Source organism: Dendrobium catenatum, unplaced genomic scaffold (assembly GCF_001605985.2).
Source record: "Dendrobium catenatum unplaced genomic scaffold, ASM160598v2 fragScaff_scaffold_993, whole genome shotgun sequence".
NCBI lineage: Eukaryota > Viridiplantae > Streptophyta > Magnoliopsida > Asparagales > Orchidaceae > Dendrobium > Dendrobium catenatum.
In genome coordinates, this window is record NW_021319455.1 from 1,200,370 (window position 1) to 1,222,439 (window position 22,070).

The 22,070-nt window shown below is 36.9% G+C and overlaps 1 protein-coding gene across 6 annotated transcripts in view; it reads left to right on the plus strand.

Annotated features, from left to right (window-relative positions):
* Positions 1–22,070, plus strand: part of LOC110100024 — a 77,351-nt gene that overhangs the window by 41,227 nt on the left and 14,054 nt on the right. For all 6 annotated transcript variants that reach the window (XM_028697752.1, XM_028697750.1, XM_028697756.1 and 3 more), the window contains 2 exons: positions 3,551–3,733; positions 4,328–4,490. In XM_028697752.1, the coding sequence (XP_028553585.1) occupies positions 3,551–3,733; positions 4,328–4,490 (346 nt within the window). The remainder of the gene's footprint in view (positions 1–3,550; positions 3,734–4,327; positions 4,491–22,070) is intronic.

Here is a 22,070-nt window from a genome sequence, read left to right on the forward strand (position 1 = left end):
GACTTAGCCCGTTTTGACACTTACATTGCTCACCAGCAGTAGCAGCACGACCAGGACATAGCCTGGTTTGGTGCTCAGTTTGCTACACTGACTGGTTAATTTCAGCAGCCTCCACCACCACCTTCTCTACCTTCAGATGATTAGAGCCCATCATTTTTTTAGTCTTTCTTTTGTTGTAGTTTGTTTCTGTTTTTCTAGTTTTACTTTTCCCCCAACTTTTTGTGATGTCAAAAGGGGGAGTGATCTGTTGTACTACTAGTTGCTTTGTACTTTGATTCTGCTAGTTACTTTGTGCTTTGATTGTGATAGTTGACTTGTGTTCTTTTCCTTCACACTGTCTTCATTAAACTGATTGAACTCCTGAGAATTTTTTCTTGTGTTTGTCATCATCAAAAAGGGGGAGATTGTTGCGTATCTGTTTTTCAGAAATAGAATTTTGATGATAGCAAACACTTCTGTTTTGTTTCAACTGTCATGCCTACTAACGTTTCAGGACCACAGGATCGAGACTGCAAGTTAAACCAGCTCAAGATTGGGTAGATTAGGTCTGAGTCAGTCTGTAATGTAGTTTTTTCCTTTCTTGAGTCAAATGTAATCTTTAAGGTGTCTGATGCTAAGTAACATTGTACACACACACCTGAGTGAATTTTTTGTCTAAACTTAGAGTTATCTGTTTTGAGTACATCATCCAGGACGATCCAAATATCGTCCCAGACGATTCGTAAAAAATAGACCCTGATTAGGGTATCCTGGTTAAGGCAGCCGTCATTAAGCTGATCGGCCTGGACAATATTGTATCGCCCGGGACGATAGGCTCAAATCAGAAAGAATCAGCCGCCATGATCTATTTAGGTATTCTTTATTTTAGGACATCGTCTAGGACGATATCCTATCGGCCTGGACGATACTGCATAATTATGCCTAAATTAATATGGTAATTATTAAAAGCAATTAAGGCTGATTGCGCGATCACATCGGCCGGGGAGATCGCAGGATCGGCCGGGACGCTGGCGTGGACGATTGACATCGGCCTACTTCAATTCAGGGCGATTTCCAGGAAGATTTGGCTCGAATTTGAACTAATCGGCCAGGACGATATCCTATCGGCCTGGACGATGTGACCAAAATTACCCTAATCGTCCCAAATCGATCGGGCTGATTGAGCGAAATTTACGTTGATAGGCCAGGCCGATAGGGGTATCAGCCTGGACGATAAAGTCGGTTTGTATAAAATAAGAGCTATTTCGAAGCTTTTCTATTTAAGATCTCTTGTTCTACCTTAGAGGAGACCTTGAGTGTTGCTGTCTTGACCTGAGAGAGCCTAGGGAGAGAGAGAGAGAGAGAGAGAGAGAGAGAGAGGAATTTGTGAGGGGGAGTTTGTGAGAGGGTTCACAAAGGTTGCTCCAAACAAGGTTCCAAGTCGTCTTCTCCGTTCTTCATCCTTCGTCCTTGGGAGGTTTACTTCAGCAAACGGTCCGGGTTCTCTGCCCGCTTTAGGAGGAAGCAAAAGGAGTCGGTTCTCTGCCGCACAGGGGTTGGTGAAAAAGAGTATGTTGTAAAGACTTCTCCGCCTAGCTGTGGGAGCTAAAAGAGAGACACTTAGTTAGTGCAATACTCGGAGGGTGCCTCCGAGGAGTGGACGTAGGTCAAGGTTTGACCGAACCACTATAAATCCGGTGTGATCTTTCTTTGTTTTATTTCCGTGTTTAATTTTTACATCCGTTACTCTTTGTGGTGAATTGTTTTGGTTTTGTTTTGTGCTTTGCTTAAATAAATTTTTAAAATACCAATTCACCCCCCTCTTGATTAGTCTCGAGACTAGTTCATAAGGGCTTAACATCCCTAACGAACTTTCAAATTGATTATGCATAGCCCAATAAGTCTCATGTAGAAAACTTAAGGATCATATAACAAAAAAATAAACATTTGTAAGTCAGCATTCTGTATACCATTCATGGTCAGATATCTTGACCTCAAAGCCAAGCTATAAGCCCTTATATTTTAAATGAAAAAAAACCTCCCTAATCTTCTTATGCATTTGAGATTGGACTACATGGTTTTAAAACTGATTAGGTGGGTTTAGCTGGTAGCTCTTTCCATGGAGAGCAATAATTACAAAGGTTGGGCTAGCTATGCCTCATATGAGATATAGTTTGTAAGTCCTTTGCACTCCGTTAGATTTACGTTTGAGACACTATCCCTCAGTAGTCCTCACCTTAGTTCTAGAGTCTGAGGCAGATTTTGATTTCAATCACTTAATAAGCCCCCACTTTCCGGGTATTTCCTCCAACATGTATTGTTGGACTGTAAGCCCCAACATTCTAAATTAAAAATTATCAACTTAAATAAAAATTGGATTCTAAAATATAAAGTCCAATATAAGATAGTTTTGAGTACCTCTAAGTTTCCTCTTAGAATCAAGTACTCATATTGTTCATCCCTTTGGCTCTCATTCCAAGAACTCTAATCAAAGTCGATCCCCCTCTTCCTTTGAAATTCTTAAAGAGCAAGATCTTTATATAAGAATTTCATAAATTTCAAATGAAAATTTTAGTTAATATTTAGATGATTTTCAAAAGAAAGGAAACCATTAGGTTAATAATTTTTTCTTTTAAATAACAAACATTTGAGATGTAATTAATCATAGGGGTGGGAGATACATACCCTAGAATAAAATACACCCCATTCAAACAAATATTGAATGGGGGAAAATCTCTATTAAAATTAAAATTATAAATTTTGTTTGTGAGTCCATAGGAAAATGATATTTTTGTTCTTCGGGATAATATATTATTTTTTATGTCGTGTTCCATCACAAAATATATAATCTGTTGAGGATGACAAAATTTCTCCAATATGGTGGATGATTTAATTTGCAGTGCCAAGACTATTTTATTAACTTTTAGTTCATCCATGCAAAAAATTTCCCTTGGATCTTGGTCTACAGCATGATAAACACATAAAATTTCAAAGAGTAATATTTTGGTTCATTATTATTTTAATTTATAATGTGGATTGATCAACTTCATTTAGAGCAGTCTTTATTTGTATTTGACCTATCCAAACTTAATTGTGTAACTCATTCGCACCATGATCAGTTATGGTCTTTTTTTGGATGTTTTTTCCACCATTAAAACTGACAAACAAAAATATACATGCTACAAGAATTAAAATCTTAATCCATTATACCTTGCGCTGTTACTCTTTTACTATGTGTGTTTCTTCCTTTTTTTCTCTCCATTGCTTGTTATATTACTTCCTGTTTCAGTTTCACAATTTTCATGTTATCAAGTCACATTAGATGTTGGCTTCCAAACCAGACAATTACATGAATATCAGTTACGTTTAATTTGCTATCTCGTATGGCTGAAAGGTGTGAAAATCAAATGAAAACCTTTCTAATTTTGCTGGTCATTCTATTTTGGTTTATTATTCTCAGATACAATATAGGTAAACAAGATAAAGAAACTCTAAATATAATTGCTTTTTGACATCTTGCAATGTTGGTGTGTATTATCTAATTTCATTTCTTTTTTTGGCAATATCTCAGTATGGCAGAAGCTTGAAGAAGAGAACTCTGATTTTTTCAGGGCTTACTACACAAGGCTGAAACTGAAAAAACAGATTATCATCTTCAATCAGTTACTAGAGCATCAGTACCATCTAATGAATTATCCTGTTCCACCTAAGGTTCCTCTAGCTCCTATACAAAACGGAATTCATCCTATGCCCGGTAAGTTTATTTAACTTTAATTACCAGCATGATTTTCAGTATTTGAGAAATGGTATATTATAATATTATTCTATAAGTAATCTTTTCTTGTAGCTGTGGGTTCTTCACATAAGAAAGTGAAAGCAGCCTAACTGTACAACAAAATTTTTGTTTCTTACATATTCAAAATCAAACTGGGTCATTCTTTTAAGCAACCTGAAATGATATTGAGCTACTCGATTTGATTGAGGCTCGACACAATTCGAATTTTATTTAACTTGGTTCTGTCTTGGCTCATTCACGCTGATCCAAGCAAAAAACACTCAACTTTCCTACAAATTTTGAGAAAATTCACAGCTTTATCGTCAATGACTTCAAGATTACAGGCAACACTTTGTAAGATCAACTTGTTCATCACTGCCTGAGTAGCAATGTCTTTGCTTGATATCTTATTATTTCTTCCATTTTTTGTTTATAAATATCAGCTATTTTCAATAGAGTTTCTGTTTTCCACAGAAATTACCTTGTGTACCTTATAATCTCGTTCTATTGCAAATAATCTTGCCACTTTGCTTATTGTGATTCTTATTCAAAGTAGACCTATTCGCAGTGCAGTCAACAATTTACCTATGGGGTACCCTGTGATCCCGCAGCCTCAAATACAACCAGGCCAACAACACCTTGATTCTGTAGGATGTGGACTATCTAGTTGTCATGTAGTCAATGGAATCCCTGCACCGGGCAGCTTTCAACCCATTCGAATGAATTCTGTAAATGAGTAAGTTATTTTCCTGGTCCTTTTTTCTTTTTGGCATACAAAGTGTAATGCCATTCTTAGGCTTCATTTGGGACGGCTTTCTTCCTGCTTCTTAAAGCAGCTTTTTAGTACAAAAATTAGAATTTTTGAACTAAAAAGCTTTTTTAAGAAGCAGTAAGAAATCCGTCCCAAACAAAGCCTTAATCTTATTCATGCTGACCCCTGTGGATCAGGCTAATGATGATGATGCTCTTATCATCAAATACGAGTCCTGATTTTTAGCCGTTTTGAACTAAGTATGCATGTTAGCCTGTTCAACTTTCAAAAGATCTGTACACCTCTGTATTTTACTATAATTATAGCAATTCGTTAATATTCTTCTTCAACTTGAATATTACAAGATGTCAAATGACATTTCTTGACATTGCCAGGACATTACATAGTTGTGATGTATTCTTTTAATTCACAGTTATTATTAATCATTCATGTTTCCCAAGATATTCTGAAGCCACAACAGGAACATGGGACTCTCTATATTTTCTGTCTCTTAAACCTTGTTGGATGGAATAAAGTAGCTGCTTTTTTGTTATTAATTTGTCAGTTATTTTTGTTCATCCCAGCTGCTTTTTAGAGGTTTTCTACTCGGCCACAGTGCAAGATAGATTGTTTATTGATTGTTAAAACAATAAGTTTGAGAGGGAAAAGCTTGCATTGATTCAGTAATATCTTCCCTATTTATAGTTCTATACAAGATATCTTAATGAGGAAACAATAAATTACATAAAATTCCTAATATACTATTTCCTAAATTAGTTCATTCATTATGGTGTGATCCATGAGAGCTTTCCACGGATTGATCTTTGTGTCCGTCAGATCCTTTGCACTGAGAACGGCTAGATTTCAACACTCCCCCTCAAGCTGGGAAATATGGATCTGTCATTCTCAGCTTGTCAATTATTCTGAGGAAGACAGAACTGTCCAATCCTTTGGTAAGGATGTCTGCAAGTTGATCTTTTGATGATACATGGTCGAAACTTTCTAGACCACTATCTAGTTTTTCTTTAATAAAATGTCTGTCCACTTCTATGTGCTTGATCCTGTCATGCTAGACTGGATTTTGGGCTATGTTGATTGCTAATTTGTTGTCACAATATAACTTCATGGGCTCATCCCACTTCACCTTTAAGTCTTCTAGGACTTTTTTGATCCATAGTAGCTCACATATTCCTAAGGCCATAGCTCGATATTCTGCTTTTGCACTAAATCTTGTTACCACATTCTGTTTCTTGCTTTTCCATGTAACTAGGTTACCTCCAAGAAATGTGCAATATCTAGAGGTAGATCTTCTGTTAACAGGTGATCCCGCATAGTCAGCATCGGTGTATACTTCTAGGGTTATTCTGCGATCTCTCTTAAAGATGATCCATTTTCCTCGGTTTCCTTTGAGGTAGTGCAATATCCTGTCTACCGCTTGTATGTGAACCTACTTTGGATTCTGCATAAACTGACTGACCATGCTTACAACAAATGCTATATCCGGTTTAGTGTGGGAAAGGTAGATCAATTTCCTTACAAGTCTCTGGTAGGCCCCTTTATCCACATATGGATCTTCTCTAGCTTCCCCCAGTTTGAGATTAGGTTCTACTGGTGTCGGTGTTGGTTTACAAGCTAGTTTATCTGTTTCTTTCAGAAGATCTTTGATGTATTTTTGTTGTGAAATATATTTCCTTTGCTGGAGTGAGCTACTTCAATTTCGAGAAAGTATTTTAGTCTACCAAGTTCTTTGATGTCAAATTCCTTAGTAAGACTTTTTCTTAAACTAACTTTCACCTTTTCATTATTTTCAATCAAGATAATATCATCAACATATACCAATAATATTGTGACTCCCCCTGAGTGTGAGTGTTTAAAGAATAATTTATGATCCCCTTGACTCTGTCGGTACCCATTAAGGAGCATGAATTTAGAGAATCTTTCGAACCAGGCCCTTGGTGATTGTTTGAGCCATATAGAACCTTTTTGAGTTTACACACTCTGTTACCTTCAGCTTTTTCCTTAAACCCTTATGGTATTTTCATAAATATCTCTTCTTTCAAATCCCCATGCAAGAATGTATTTTTCACATCCAATTGCTCTAGATGCCAGTTGTATTTGGCTGCTAGTGAGAGTAGTATTCTGATAGTATTGGTAGTCAATGCCATGGTTTGTGTGTACCCTTTTGCCACCAGTCTTGCCTTATATCTTTCAAGTGTGCCATCAGCTTTATATTTTACTGAGAACACCAATTTACAACCAACCATTTTTTCCCTATTGGTAGATTGACGATCTCCCATGTATTGTTCTTCTCTAGGGCCTGCATTTCATTTCTCATGTCATTTTTCCAATTTCATCAGATAAGGTCTTAGAAATTTCTTTATGAATATGGATATTTTCTAATGTAACCAATAAATTTTTGTGTGAGGATGAGAAGTTGTTGAAGGATATAGAGTTGGTTATAGGGTATAAGAGAGGTGGTGAGCTTACCTTATTTTTAGGAGATGGTTCAGATTCTTGGATATGCTTCGGATCACAGGTTGAACTTGTACGCCTGGAATATACCTTCCCAAATCTAAGGATAGTTTTATCTTCAACTTCCCTAGTTTAAGTTTCAGGAGTGTTGGTTTGATGTGGTGGAGGAAGGTCTAGAGGTGCATGCATACTTTCATCATCTTTCTTTGTTTTAGTCTCCCCCTAAAGGTGAGGTTTGGTAAAGTAGGAGTTTTGTTCATCAAAAGTGACATTAATGGATACAAGCATTTTCTTTGTAGGGGGGTGATAACATCTGTACCCTTTATGGGTGGCAGAGTATCCAATGAAGATACATTTGAGTGCCCTTGGATATAGTTTTCCTCTGTTCTAGCTGTGGATGTGAACATAGGCAGTGCACTCAAAGATTTTGGGTGTAAGGTTATTATGAGTTCGAAACTCGGGGTAAAAGGAGGACAAAATATCCATTGGAGCTTTCATTCCTAGGGTTTTTGATGGTAGTCAGTGATGAGGACATCGTCAGCATTTTCGACGCCGGAGATCGACGGCCACGAGCATGACTTGTATTTTGTCATTTTATGTAGTAGCGTATTTTATTTTGATGTTTTTCCGTTTTTACCCTTATGGGCATTTAGTCGTTAATGTTGCCCGAGGGGCATTTTAGTCTCTTGTTTTTCTTTGTCATTGTGAGGTCTATTTATATGGCCATTCTCTTGTAATAATTTAGTTTTGATGAAATAAAATTTTACTCCTGTTCTCTTAGTGAGTTCATCTTCTCCCACGATCTCTTAGTGAGTTCGTCGTAGAAAACTAGATCTCTTAGTGAGTTCTAGTTCACCGGAGAAGACTAGATCTCTTTGTGAGTTCTAGTTTTCGAGTTATCTAATCTTGTGGAAAATCAAGGTGTAAACAAGCGAGGTTAGTAATTCCGTATTCGTCATCGCCGTGGAATTTCCACCTTCTTTCTCCCCTTGCCTTACCGCCGCCCCTCTCAGCTATTTAAAGCCGCCGGCCACCCTACCTCTCCTTTCCGCCGGCCAGACCTGCCACCGCCGGCCAACCAGCCACCGGCCAGCCGCCAGCCTCCCTCCGGCCAACCCCTTACCGGCCAGCCCAGCAGCCACCTCCCGCCGCCCCTTGTTTCCTTTAATTCCTTGAGTTTGAATTTCAAATTGTGTTTTACACTCTTTCCTAATTGGTTCCCTATCTTTATGGGAGCTCGTTAATGAAATTAACTCCTAATTTGAAATTCAACTTAGATTTCCCTCTCATTTTGAATAATGGGAAGTTACTTAAGCCACAATTAAATCTGAAATTAAAATTCAGATTTAATTGAATTTCTTACTTAAACTTGGGCCCCACATTCATAACTCCTAAATCTCTCCCTCTCCTCCTTAGTGGGCCGGCCACTCATAGTGGGCCTCTTTCTCCTTCCACATGACATATGAACACCACAAATTCAGCCCAAATTTCTTCCCCTTTCACCGCCCCATTAAACCCATTTGGATTAATTTGAATCCATCAAGATAATTCCCTCCCACCTCTACCAAAACTGAAATTCCTGCAGGAATTTTCAGTTTTTGTCTTTGGAATCTTCCCCCAAGCAACCACAGCAAGCACTCAGGATAATTCTCCTCCACCACTCCGGTCACCTATCCAAGAACGACGATCCAAGGCTCCTTCTTCCTCGGAGCGACCTCAATTCTAAGGTGGAGACTCTTCTTCCGCTAAAGCCTAGATTAGTTGAGCGTATGGGCTCCAAAGGTGAAAGTTCTCTTTATTAATTCGTGGATTCTTGTTACCATCGTAGTTTTACAATTTGAACTTTGCGTTTTCTTAAATTGTTTGGTTTCCGGATTTTGCTCATCCTTGCCTAAGCAAGTTAAAACCACGAATTCTAATGATCACTCTTTTATTATAAATGATAATTTTATTTTGGGTTATTAAGTTTCAATTGCTCTTTATAATTTCCTAAAGTAACTCCATCGCATGTACGTTTCACATCAGTCAGTTTATGAGGTAGGTGGCAGTTAGGAGAGCTTCTCCCCAGTATGATTTGGGTATATTATGGTAGAGTAGGAAGGCACTTGTGGAGGCTAGGAGGTGACCATTTTTCCTTTCCGCAACCCAATTTTATTGTGGGGTGTGAAGACAGGAGGACTCGTGAATGATACCTTCACTCTGAAAGTAAGAGTTTAGGGTTTGGTTGAAGTAGTTTTTAGCATTGTCTGAACGAAATCTCTTTATTTTGACTCCGAATTGATTCTGGATCATGATGTGAAAAATGAGAAGAATGGTGCTAACGCATATTTATTTTTAAGGAGATAGATCCAATAAACCCGAGTGCAGTCATCAATGAAGGATACAAACCAATAAGCCCCGGAGATGTTGGGGATTTTGAGTGTCCCCATATGTCATTATGAATGAAATATAAAGTAGTATTACATCTTTCATTCTTATTTGGAAAGGAGGTTCTTTTATGTTTGGCTAATTAACAAGATTCACAATGAAAATTTTCATTTTCCAATTTATAGAAAAGTTTTGGATAAATGTGTTTCAAGACTTCAACTGATGGATGTCTTAATCTAAAGTGATTAAGCCAAATGGTAGATTTCTTGTCAACTAGGTATAACATAGAGTAGCTAGATTTGTTTGGCTCTTCCAGGTAGTACAACCCACCTCTCTCTTTAGCAAGTCCAATCGTCTTCCTCGATTCCTGATACTGAAATAGGCAAAAGTAGGGTTAAATAAAACTTGACAATTATGATCCCTGGTAAGTTTTTGTATGGATATAAGATTTGTGGATAATTGAGGAACATGGAGCACATTTTTTAGAGTGAGGGAAGGGGATTAGGGTATATCTTATTGGCCTTCTACTTTGACAAAAGAACCATCAGCAGTGATGATTTTCTTGTATATTGGGCAAGAATCATAGTTGATGAAGTGGGTAATGGAGTTTTTCATGTGATATGTGGCTCCTGAGTCAATGATCCATATTCCTTTTGAATGATTTCTAAAGGTATTTAATCCGGTGAATATGGGAAACTTACCTGAAAGAGCAAGAGAGGGATGCATGAGGTTTTTTGAGGGATACCAGGAGTTATTTGAGCCTTTCGATGTCTTCTTTATTGAAGCTTTGGGATGAGTTTTCTTCAGACATTGTGATATCACAAGACTACTTTTAATTATATCAGCAATGAAGGCTATTTCAACAATAAAGGCTGATTTGATTATATCAACAATAAAGGTTGATATTAGGTCTTAATTAGATCTTAAATCTGATTTAAGGCTTCTTGCTGTTGTCGACTCGGCGTCTCTACAGATCTGAGCGAGTGCTCCCTCTGAGATGGAGTCTTCAGGGTTCGTCGCTGTTCGACTTTCGTTGTTGTTGTTCGATTTCCTCTCGGTTTAATAAAATGAACTGAGCCGAGTCTTTAAAAAACTCGAATCGAGCATAAGCTAGGGCACACACATGAGGAGCTCCGTCTCTATTCCGAACGAGCTCCTAGTTTCGACGTCGACGTGAGAGCAGAACTGGTCGGCCTCTTGTGGCGTTTGTCTTCTTTGTTTGTAAGCTTCGTTGCTTCTTCGACTCCTTCGTGGAGTTCGACTATGCTCCTTCGAACGACTTTCCATTCCTGTGGGATTGACTGTTATGATACTTGGATCGAGATACCAAGAAGCTCCCTTTCGGTGGGTTTGGGCAAGGCACGAGCTTCTTCCGTATCGATCGAGCTGTGGCTACGGCACTGCGTCTATCGGTCTCGCCTCTGTCTTCAACGATCTACAATTTTTTCTTCAAACGACAATTAAGGCCGTTGTCTCTGATGGTTTTGCTGCAGTCAGTTCATTCCAGATAATTGAGAGAGGTTCTCTGTGCCTGAGTGTATCAAGGAAACCAAGGCGCGGCCTTTCTAGCCTCTGGAGCGAGCGTGCCCGAGCGTCCCATGCTCGAGTGGATGTCTTCTCTGTGCGGCTTCTTCTAAAGCTCTTTTTGAGCGTGCTTGAGCGTGTCTTCGGTTGGTTTCGTCCCGCAGAAGTTCCTCAGAGGCCCGCTCGGTTGTTCCGTCCTGTAGGGACGACTTCTTCTGCTGTTACTTCGCCTTTCGTCGGCACAGCTCCGTCTCACAGCTGCGAGGCTTCGTCTTTACTTTTGTCAAAGCTCTGATACCATGTTAAAACAATAAATTTGAGAGGGAAAAGCTTGCATTTATTCAATAATACCTTCCCTATTTATAGATCTATACAAGATATCTTAATGAGGAAACAATAAATTACATAAAATCCCTAATATACTATTTCCTAAATTAGTTCCTTTATTATGGCGTGATCCATGAGAGCTTCCCATGGATTGCTCTTTGTGTCCATCAGATCCTTTGCACTGAGAACGGTTGGATGTCAACATTGATCTTCAAAGACTTGTAACCTCTTACTGGCTTGTTTATAAGTTGAATCTCAAACCACATGCAAAACATTTGTGCCCAACCAAGAGTTACTTCGAAGTCTTTGTTTGGTTTGAAAGAATTGAAAGAGAGGAGATGAAGAGAGAATAGAAATAATAATGGAAAAGGAATAGAGTTGAGATTGGTTTCAACCCACTAGTTTGATTGAGGAGAATTTTTGTTGAAAAATAATTTCCCTATTTTTGTTTGGTTTTCAGAAATAACCATTAAATTAAAGAGTGAAAGCTTAATTTTATGCATTCTTTAGTTTTACTTTTGTTTTTGACTGGGTTCTGCAGGGAATCATAAAGAGAAATATATATATGCTCTAATTGCCTTGTTATAATCAAATTCTTATGACGACGACAACAACTTCATCAAGATTTTATCCCACTATATGGGTTCGACCACATAAATTCTTTTTCTCCATTATGTCATATTAAGAGTCAAATTCTCATTTAAATATAATAAAAAAGATAATTTATAATACTTTCTAACATCTTAGTAGGTCTATCTCTATCTTTCTTAATATATGCCCTATCTAATACATTGTTGACCTTTGTGTGAAAACCAAAAAACCCGCAGAAACCTAAGATTAAATCCCTTAAATCCCACTTACCGTTCTCTATTTGGCGCCGCTCATGCCTTGTCCCGCGATTCCTGCCGAAATCCTGTAGCTTACCTCAATTGAGCCTCTTGCCCTCGCTGTTCGCGAACAAAGCTCTCGGCTCGGTTTCCTCCCTCGTTTGCAAACGATTCCTATTGCAAGTCTTGCCCAACTTCCTCCTCTCACTGCTCTCACCCCTCCCTCTTCACCTCCCTCTCTACCAATCCCTTCATCCATTCGATCTCCCCCTATGCAAGAAGCTGACACCTTCATCAAACATTTGATCCATCCAGCTATAGCTGCATATTCCCGTTGCTACAGTCGTGCATACAAATCTACCTGAACTTCCTTGTAGCCAAACAATCCGTCTTCGTCCATCTTTGCTATAGCTGAATACTTCGGCATCTTTCAACCTCGCATCCATGTACGAACCCCTCTCTACTATCTGTCTCTACCCACAGCCGCCAAACACCCTACATCGAGCCAAATCGCAAGCTACCTTTGAACAAACTGCCTCTTACATCATCTCGAGCATCATATTCCTGATTTTGCTATCCTCGATCGATCCAATCCCGTCAAATAAGTTGCAGACCAATCCTTTTCACATAGCCACAACCTCCTCCTTCCTCCTCTATTCCAATCGAACCCTCTACCCTAAGTAGAAATCCCATCAGCCGCAAACCACTCACGTTTAACCTTGATCAAATTCCCTTGCATCAATCAACTCGATCCCAACTCAACCTAGACAGCAGGTAAAACAACTATCATTTTATTTTATTATTTTTGTTGATTAGTGTTAGTTAATTATTATTGTAGTTGATATTAAATATATCATTAATTATAAGTATAATAATAAGACTTATGTTATTACTATTAATTATAATAAAATAAATAATTATTCTGATTATAATTATAGCTATAATTATAATTATAATAATAAATATTTTTTAGTATTCAAAAAAAATGAAAAAAAAGAAGAAAAAGAAAGAAAAAAATAAGAGAAAAAAAAAGAAAGGGGAATAAAGGGAAAATTTTGTGTATTTTCATCATTATTGTCACCCCGTCACATCGCCTCGATAGCTCAGGTATAATTCTTCAAACCCAAACCCTGCTCTTGGTGTTCGCGGCGCGTCGAAGAACTTTCTATACATGCTCTTCATAGCATGTTGGGAGAAAATCCGGTGCGGCGCTTGAGGCGAGGCGGGTATGCCCTGCACACGCTCCTCGTAGCATGGCGGGAACAACTTAAAGTACATGTACAATCCTCGATGCCTACGGGGAAAACAATTGTATATTTTCAAACAGATACCTCGAAGACCCATACACGCTCTTCGTTGCATGTTGGGAAGGCGCAGCTCCCATATTTCCCTTAAACGGGGGAGACGTCGAGAGGCTGACTAAATTCACAATAAACAGAGGACCTAATTTGAATAAAGATACAGGGGACTGAATTTGCATATTATCGAACTATAGGGAACTGGACATTAAACTGATAAATCTACAACCACATTAAAATAAAAATGCCAAATAATAATCTGAATCATTCAATTAAATATCAATATGTAAGCAAATGATATGTGGTTTTCAACATGACCCAGCTTGCAAACAATGAAATTGAGGGAAATACATTATTTGCTTGCAAACAAAAGAACAAAGTCTCTAATAACATTGTAAATCACATGCAAGGAGTAACAATTGACATGCAACATTCATGTCAATCACACGAGTAAGTACAATGATCCTTGTAGGCAAGCATTAATAAGCAACAGTTGCCTATGAATGATGAATGAAGAAATTTAAGTGACTAATAGCATTCAACCAACCAATTAACAAGTAGGAGTGAATGGCTCTTAAGTACAATAAATCTGCAACATATACAAGCTCTTACAAACTGCTGTAAGGATTTCTTCATGCATACAACAGCTGACCTAAATGTTAAATGCATGATGATAGAAGTCTTGCAATGCATACAATGCTCCCATTTGTAAATGATAATGAAAGGCATACAAATGAACATGATAGCTCACTAATCAGCATGTATGAGTAGTTTAGTGGTGAATGCAACGACAACATGTAGCCAATATAGAACGCAAACATGCATATCAAATCTTGCAAGCACTGAAAGACATGGCATGATAGTCGTAATAAGCATTAGTAGCATGTTTATAAATGAAGTATGAACAGTATACCAGCGGGTGTAATTGCATGCTTATAGTCAACATCGACCAACATACCAATGGGTACTCCAATCTCCTATGAATGCAATGCCAATGTGCAACGAGGATAATGACTCACCAGCCAACATGTACGAATAAATTAGCAACAAACGTAGCTTGATTGTCAGGCAACACAAGTTTACAAATGAGCACATAAAGTTACATATGAGCAATGTTTATATATGTTGTAGAAGGACCACAACAAATGTAGGCACCTACGAGCCACTGTATGAGACCCATCATGAGTTCAACATATCATTTATAAGCAAATACATGAAGAATGGTTGTAAATGCGAACACCTACAAGCAGCATTAGAAGATTTGCATTCAACACAGCTTACTCACATACAATAGCTGAGGGTTTGTAATGCATATAATAATCCTATCTACAAGTAATGATGATGAATTTATCACCAATATGATGGATCTTCCACAGGCATGAGATAGGAGATCATGGTGAATGTAAATGTCTACTAGCAATACTGGAAGATTTGCCATATGCGTAATAATATACTTGCAAGCAATGATCAGCGATAGACATTGAATGCAATAATGCCCTATAGTCAACAATCATTCAACAGCAGACAAATGCATTGATCCCTCGCAAGTAAGGATCAAGTGATCAATATGCAATGCTCATATCAATGGTACCCTGTAGGAAGAAGACATAAGTGTGTATTGAATAATAGCTCGCCAGCGAACATATTCAGGGAAACTAGCGATGAATGCAGCTCAAATGGTAGCCTAAATCAACATGTTGATGAGCATATATGCAAATGATAATGCTATCTACATACATGTACATGACACATGCAATAAATACTAGGGAAGGTATTCATGCAATTAATAATAATTAAAGCCTTCAGTGAATATGCCAATATCCTGCAAGCAATGACTGTTGATTTACGATAGACATAAACACCTATGAGCCACTATAGTAGTCTCGCCATATATGATACATGCTACTTTCCAGCAGACATAAAAAAGTTGCAGTGAATGCCAACGCCAATCAACAACAGTGATAGTAGATATGCCACAAGGGTGTTGAGTCCCTTACGAACATAGATAAGCATGTAATGTGATATATATGAGGACTGAAGATCATAGCAAATACTTGAGTACTGCAACATATGAAAGTGCCTATGAGCTGTTGTAGAAACCCATGCTATCAATAATCGTGATAAGAAGAGTTACAATCATTTTGTTGGGCTCAAAAACTTGCAAGGTTGAATAATTCTGTATAGTCAAAGAATGATCTATTGAAAATATGTCTCGGTGGTAGGGCACACCAAAGATGAGTTAGATGGAAGTCTCATTTAGACTTATATATGCTTTAATCTTGGTAAAAATATTGGTAATTCTAGAGAAATGTCATAGAATGAAGGGTGAATAGACATAGATCAAGCTTCCCAACCTAATGTCATATCAGATACTAGAATATTGTTGCGATACTGAAAACTATCCTTTGCTATGTCATATTCATATTTAGAGGGGACTACCTTATGATGAAGGGGAGAAAAAGAAATCTAATAGCACATCAGCAGAGCCTTTGGTCTCATCAGATCATGATACTTTATCTATCACAAAACAATCTCATGCAATTTGAGTGTCGTCATCTGATCTGAGTAAAGGTTAGATGATTCGTGGAACTGATCTCTCACAGGATAAAAAGATGGAGCTTACATTAGAATAATAAAGTATCTCATGGCTATCCTGGATGAAACGCTACAATTCGCTAGTAAGAAAAATAGGGAATCGGTAGTAAAAAAATTGTGGGCCACTGAAGCGCAAAGCAATGCCACCATATCTGCAACACTCATTCAAGCGGACAAAAGACATCTATAAGCTTATAGATAGAATGTTCCGCACATTCAAATAATAGTTGCCAATACAATTGATTAGTGCCAAATAATTTAAAATACCTTCATACATGCATTGAAATATGCATAACACAACAAAAACAAACACCATCAAGCGTTTGCCCAACTACATGGGGTCGGCTACATGAATCCTTTTTCACCACTGTGTCCTATTTAAAGTTAAATTCTCATTTAAATCTAATAAAAATATCATTTCTAATATTTTATAACTAAGTATTTTTAGGTATACCTCTACCTTTCTTAACATAAGTCAAATCTAATACAACAATTTTCCTAACCGTGTCATTGGAAGGCCTTCGTTTAATGCATAATAATTCTTGCAAATATGTCATTCGACATCCCAAGATGTATTATACTATAACAGTGAATCACATTTACATGTCAATATATTGCACATGCATACAATCACAATATGTAGAACACATCATAATAAATGTGTCATTCCGTATGCATGATGTATTGGGCACATACACATCGCAACATACAAAATGCATTAAGCTTATACAGACATGCAATTCAACATATAAAATGTATTGCGGTGCAGCAGTGTGCCCAATGTTGATATTATCTATCTCATGACCTGTTTTAGAGATTTTGATGATATAAATATATGTTTGGATATTCTAATTTGTGTGCTAAGTATTTCAGGTGTAATGATGTGTATAGTAATTACTTATGAGATTTATATTGCACAACTCAAGTTCAATCAAATGTTAAGATTAAGATGGACCATGATGGACAACTTGAAGGACTTTATGTTATTGTAGGAGTATGTTAGTGATCCATTAATACTTAATTGCATTACTTGATTTGCTCACAATCTAAATATCTATTAATTATATATTAATCTTGATATAAAAATCGATAAGGTTTCTTTATTAAATAAATTTTATAAGCTTCATGAATTACATAATTATTATTAAATATATAAAGTTATATAATTAGGAAAATTAAATGTAATAACCTTTTGTGGTAAATTTTTTTATTATTTATTCATTTTAAATTGACTTGTTTCACATCAATTTATTGATGTATGATTAATTTTATATAAATTATATCATATTATTATATTAATATTCATTATATCCTTAAATATTTAAAAATGTGCATAAGTTTTTATTTTGCTAAATATGATATTATTTTGAGTGAAATGTGGTTTAATTTTTATTGCATTAGATTTCTTGGATTATGTATATAGAAATTGATAGGTTATATTTGAATTTATAATGAACTACCAAACATTATCTGATTTTAATATAATTTGTTGGGTAGCCATTTTTTTCCTTATTTTGGATGCACATGAAGACTTTTTGACTTTTTTGCAATATCTCAGTATGGCAGAAGCTTGAAGAAGAGAACTCTGATTTTTTCAGGGCTTACTACACAAGGCTGAAACTGAAAAAACAGATTATCATCTTCAATCAGTTACTAGAGCATCAGTACCATCTAATGAATTATCCTGTTCCACCTAAGGTTCCTCTAGCTCCTATACAAAACGGAATTCATCCTATGCCCGGTAAGTTTATTTAACTTTAATTACCAACATGATATTGAGTATTTGAGAAATGGTATATTATAATATTATTATTCTATAAATAATCTTTTCTAGTAGCTGTGGATTCTTCACATAAGAAAGTGAAAGCAGCCTAACTGTACAACAAATTTTTTGTTTCTTACATATTCAAAATCAAGCTGGGTCATTCTTTTAAGCAACCTAAAATGATATTGAGCTACTCGATTTGATTGAGGCTCGACACAATTCGAATTTTATTTAACTTGGTTCTGTCTTGGCTCATTCACGCTGATCCAAGCAAAAAATACTCAACTTTCCTACAAATTTTGAGAAAATTCACAGCTTTATCGTCAATGACTTCAATATTACAGGCAACACTTTGTAAGATCAACTTGTTCATCACTGCCTGAGTAGCAATGTCTTTGCTTGATATCTTATTATTTCTTCCATTTTTTGTTTATAAATATCAGCTATTTTCAATAGAGTTTCTGTTTTCCTCAGAAATTACTTGTGTACCTTATAATCTCGCTCTATTGCAAATAATCTTGCCACTTTGCTTATTGTGATTCTTATTCAAAGTAGACCTATTCGCAGTGCAGTCAACAATTTACCTATGGGGTACCCTGTGATCCCGCAGCCTCAAATACAACCAGGCCAACAACACCTTGATTCTGTAGGCTGTGGACTATCTAGTTGTCATGTAGTCAATGGAATCCCTGCACCAGGCAGCTTTCAACCCATTCGAATGAATTCTGTAAATGAGTAAGTTATTTTCCTGGTCCTTTTTTCTTTTTGGCATACAAAGTGTAATGCCATTCTTAAGCTTCGTTTGGGATGACTTTCTTCCTGCTTCTTTAAGCAGCTTTTTAGTACAAAAATTAGAATTTTTGAACTAGAAAGCTTTTTTAAGAAGCAGTAAGAAAGCCGTCCTAAACAAAACCTTATCTTATTCATGCTGACCCCTGTGGATCAGGCTAATGATGATGATGCTCTTATCATCAAATACGAGTCCTGATTTTTAGCCGTTTTGAACTAAGTATGCATGTTAGCCTGTTCAACTTTCAAAAGATCTGTATACCATTGTAGTTTACTATAATTATAGCAATTCGTTAATATTCTTCTTCGACTTGAATATTACAAGATGTCAAATGACATTTCGTGACATTGCCAGTACATTACATAATTGTGATGTCTTCTTTTAATTCACAGTTATTATTAATCATTCATGTTTCCCAAGATATTCTTGAGCCACAACAGGAACATGGGGCTCTATATATTTTCTCTCTTAAACCTTGTTGGATGGAATAAAGTAGCTGCTTTTTTGTTATTAAGTTGTCAGTTATTTTTGTTCATCCCAGCTGCTTTTCAGAGGTTTTCTACTCGGCCACAGTGCAAGATAGATTGTTTATTGATTATTAAAACAATAAGTTTGAGAGGGAAAAGCTTGCATTTATTCAGTAATATCTTCCCCATTTATAGTTCTATACAAGATATCTCAATGAGGAAACAATAAATTACATAAATCCATAATATACTATTTCCTAAATTAGTTCCTTCATTATGGCGTGATCCATGAGAGCTTCCCACGGATTGATCTTTGTGTCCGTCAGATCCTTTGCACTGAGAACGACTGGATTTCAACACTCCCCCTCAAGCTGGGAAATATGGATCTGTCATTCCCAATTTGTCAATTTTTCTGAGGAATGCAGAACTGTCCAATCCTTTGGTAAGGATGTCTGCAAGTTGATCATTTGATGATGCATGGTCGACACTTACTAGACCATTATCTAGTTTTTCTTTAATAAAATGCCTGTCCACTTCTATGTGCTTGGTCCTGTCATGATGAACTGGATTGTGGGTTATACTGATTTGTTGTCACAATATAGCTTCATGGGCTCATCCCACTTGACCTTTAAGTCTTCTAGGATTATTTTAATCCATAGTAGCTCACATATTCTCAAGACTATAGTTCGATATTCTGCTTCTGCACTAGATCTTGCCACCACATTCTGTTTCTTGCTTCTCCATGTAACTAGGTTACCTCCAAGAAATGTGCAATATCCAGAGATAGATCTTCTGTCAACGGGTGATCCCGCATAGTCAGCATCAGTGTATACTTCTAGGATTATTCTGCTATCTTTCTTAAAGAGGATCCATTTTCCTGGGTTTCCTTTGAGGTAATGCAATATCTTGTCTACCGCTTGCATGTGAACCTGCTTTGGAGTCTGCATAAACTGACTGACCATGCTTACAACAAATGCTATATCTAGTCTAGTGTGGGAAATGTAGATCAATTTTCCTACAAGTCTCTAGTAGGCCCCTTTTTCCACATATGGATCTTCTCTAGCTTCCCCCAATTTGAGATTAGGTTCTATTGGTGTCAGTGTTAGTTTACAAGCTAGTTTACTTGTTTCTTTCAGAAGATATTTGATGTATTTTTGTTGTGAAATAAATATTCCTTTGCTGGAGTGAGCTACTTCAATTTCGAGAAAGATTTTAGCTACCAAGTTCTTTGTTGTCAAATTCCTTAGTAAGATTTTTTCTTAAACTTACTTTCTCCTTTTCATTATTTTCAGTCAAGCTAATATCATCAACATATACCAATAATATTGTGACTCCCCCTGAGTGTGAGCGTTTAAAAAATAATGTATGATCCCCTTGACTCTGTCGGTACCTATAAAGGAGCATGAATTTAAAGAATCTTCCGAACCAGGCCCTTGGTGATTGTTTGAGCCTATATAGAACCTTTTTTAGTCTACACACTCTGTTACCTTTAGCTTTTTCCTTAAACCCTAGTGGTATTTTCATAAATATCTCTTCTTCCAAATCCTCATGCTGGAATGCATTTTTCATATCCAATTGCTTCAGATGCCAGTTGTACTAGGCTGCTAGTAAGAGTAGTATTCTGACAGTATTGGTAGTCAATGCCATATATTTGTGTGTACCCTTTTGCCACCAGTCTTGCCTTATATCTTTCAAGTGTGACATCAGCTTTGTATTTATTGAGAACACCCATTTGAAACTAACTGGTTTTTTCCCTATTGGTAGATTGATGATCTCCCACGTATTGTTCTTCTCTAAGGCCTGCATTTCATCTCTCATGATATTTTTTCAATTTTTATCAGATAAAACCTCAGAAATATCTTTAGGAATATGGATATCTTCTAATGTAACCAAAAAATTTTTGTGTGAGGATGAGAAGTTGTTGAAGGATATAGAGTTGGTTATAGGATATAAGGGAGGTGGCGAGCTTACCTTATTTTCAGGAGATGGTTCAGATTCTTGGATCTGCTTCGGAGCACAGGTTGAACTTCTACGCCTGGAATGTACCTTCCCAAATCTAAGGATAGTTTTATCTTCAGCTTCCCTAGTTTGAGTTTCAGGAGGATTGGTTTGATGTGGTGGAGAAAGGTCAAGAGGTGCAAGCCTACTTTCATCATCTTTCTTTGTTTCAGTCTCCCCCTAAAGATGAGGTTTGGTAAAGTAGGAGTTTTGTTCATCAAAAGTGACATCCATGAATACAAGCATTTTCTTTGTAGGGGGGTGATAGCATTTGTACCCTTTCTGGGTGGCAGAGTATCCAATGAAGATACATTTGAGTGCCATTGGATCTAATTTTCCTTTGTTCTGTCTGTGGATGTGAACATATGCAGTGCACCCAAAGATTATGGGTATAAGGTTATTATGAGTTCGAAACTCGGGGTAAAAGGAGGACAAAATATCCATTGGAGCTTTCATTCCCAGGGTTTTTGATGGTAGCCGGTTTATTAGGTAGGTGGAAGTTAGGAGAGCTTCTCCTTAGTAGGATTTGAGTATATTATGGTGGAGTAGGAAGGCACCAGTGGAGGCTAGGAGGTGACAATTTTTCCTTTCCGCAACCCAATTTTATTGTGGGGCGTGAACGCAGAACTCGTGGATGATACCTTCACTTTGAAAGTAAGAGTGTAGGGTTTGGTTGAAGTAGTCTTTAGCATTGTCTGAACGAAATCTCTTTATTTTGACCCCAAATTGATTTTGGATCATGGTGTGAAAAATGGGAAGAATGGTGCTAATGTCAGATTTATTTTTGAGGAGATAGATCCAAGAAACCCGAGTGCTGTCATTAATGAAGGATACAAACCAACAAGCCCTGGAGATGTTGGGGATTTTTGAGGGTCCCCATATGTCATTATGAATGAGATAGAAAGGAGTATTACATCTTTCATTCTTGTTTGGAAAGGAGGTTCTTTTATGTTTGACTAATTCACAGGTTTTACAATGAAATTTTTCATTTTCCAATTTATGGAAAAGTTTTGGATAAATGGTGTTTCAAGACTTCAACTGATGGATTTCCTAATAAAGTGATTAAGCCAAATGATAGATTTCTTGTCAACTAGGGATAACATAGAGTAGTTAGATTTGTTTGGCTCTTTCAGGT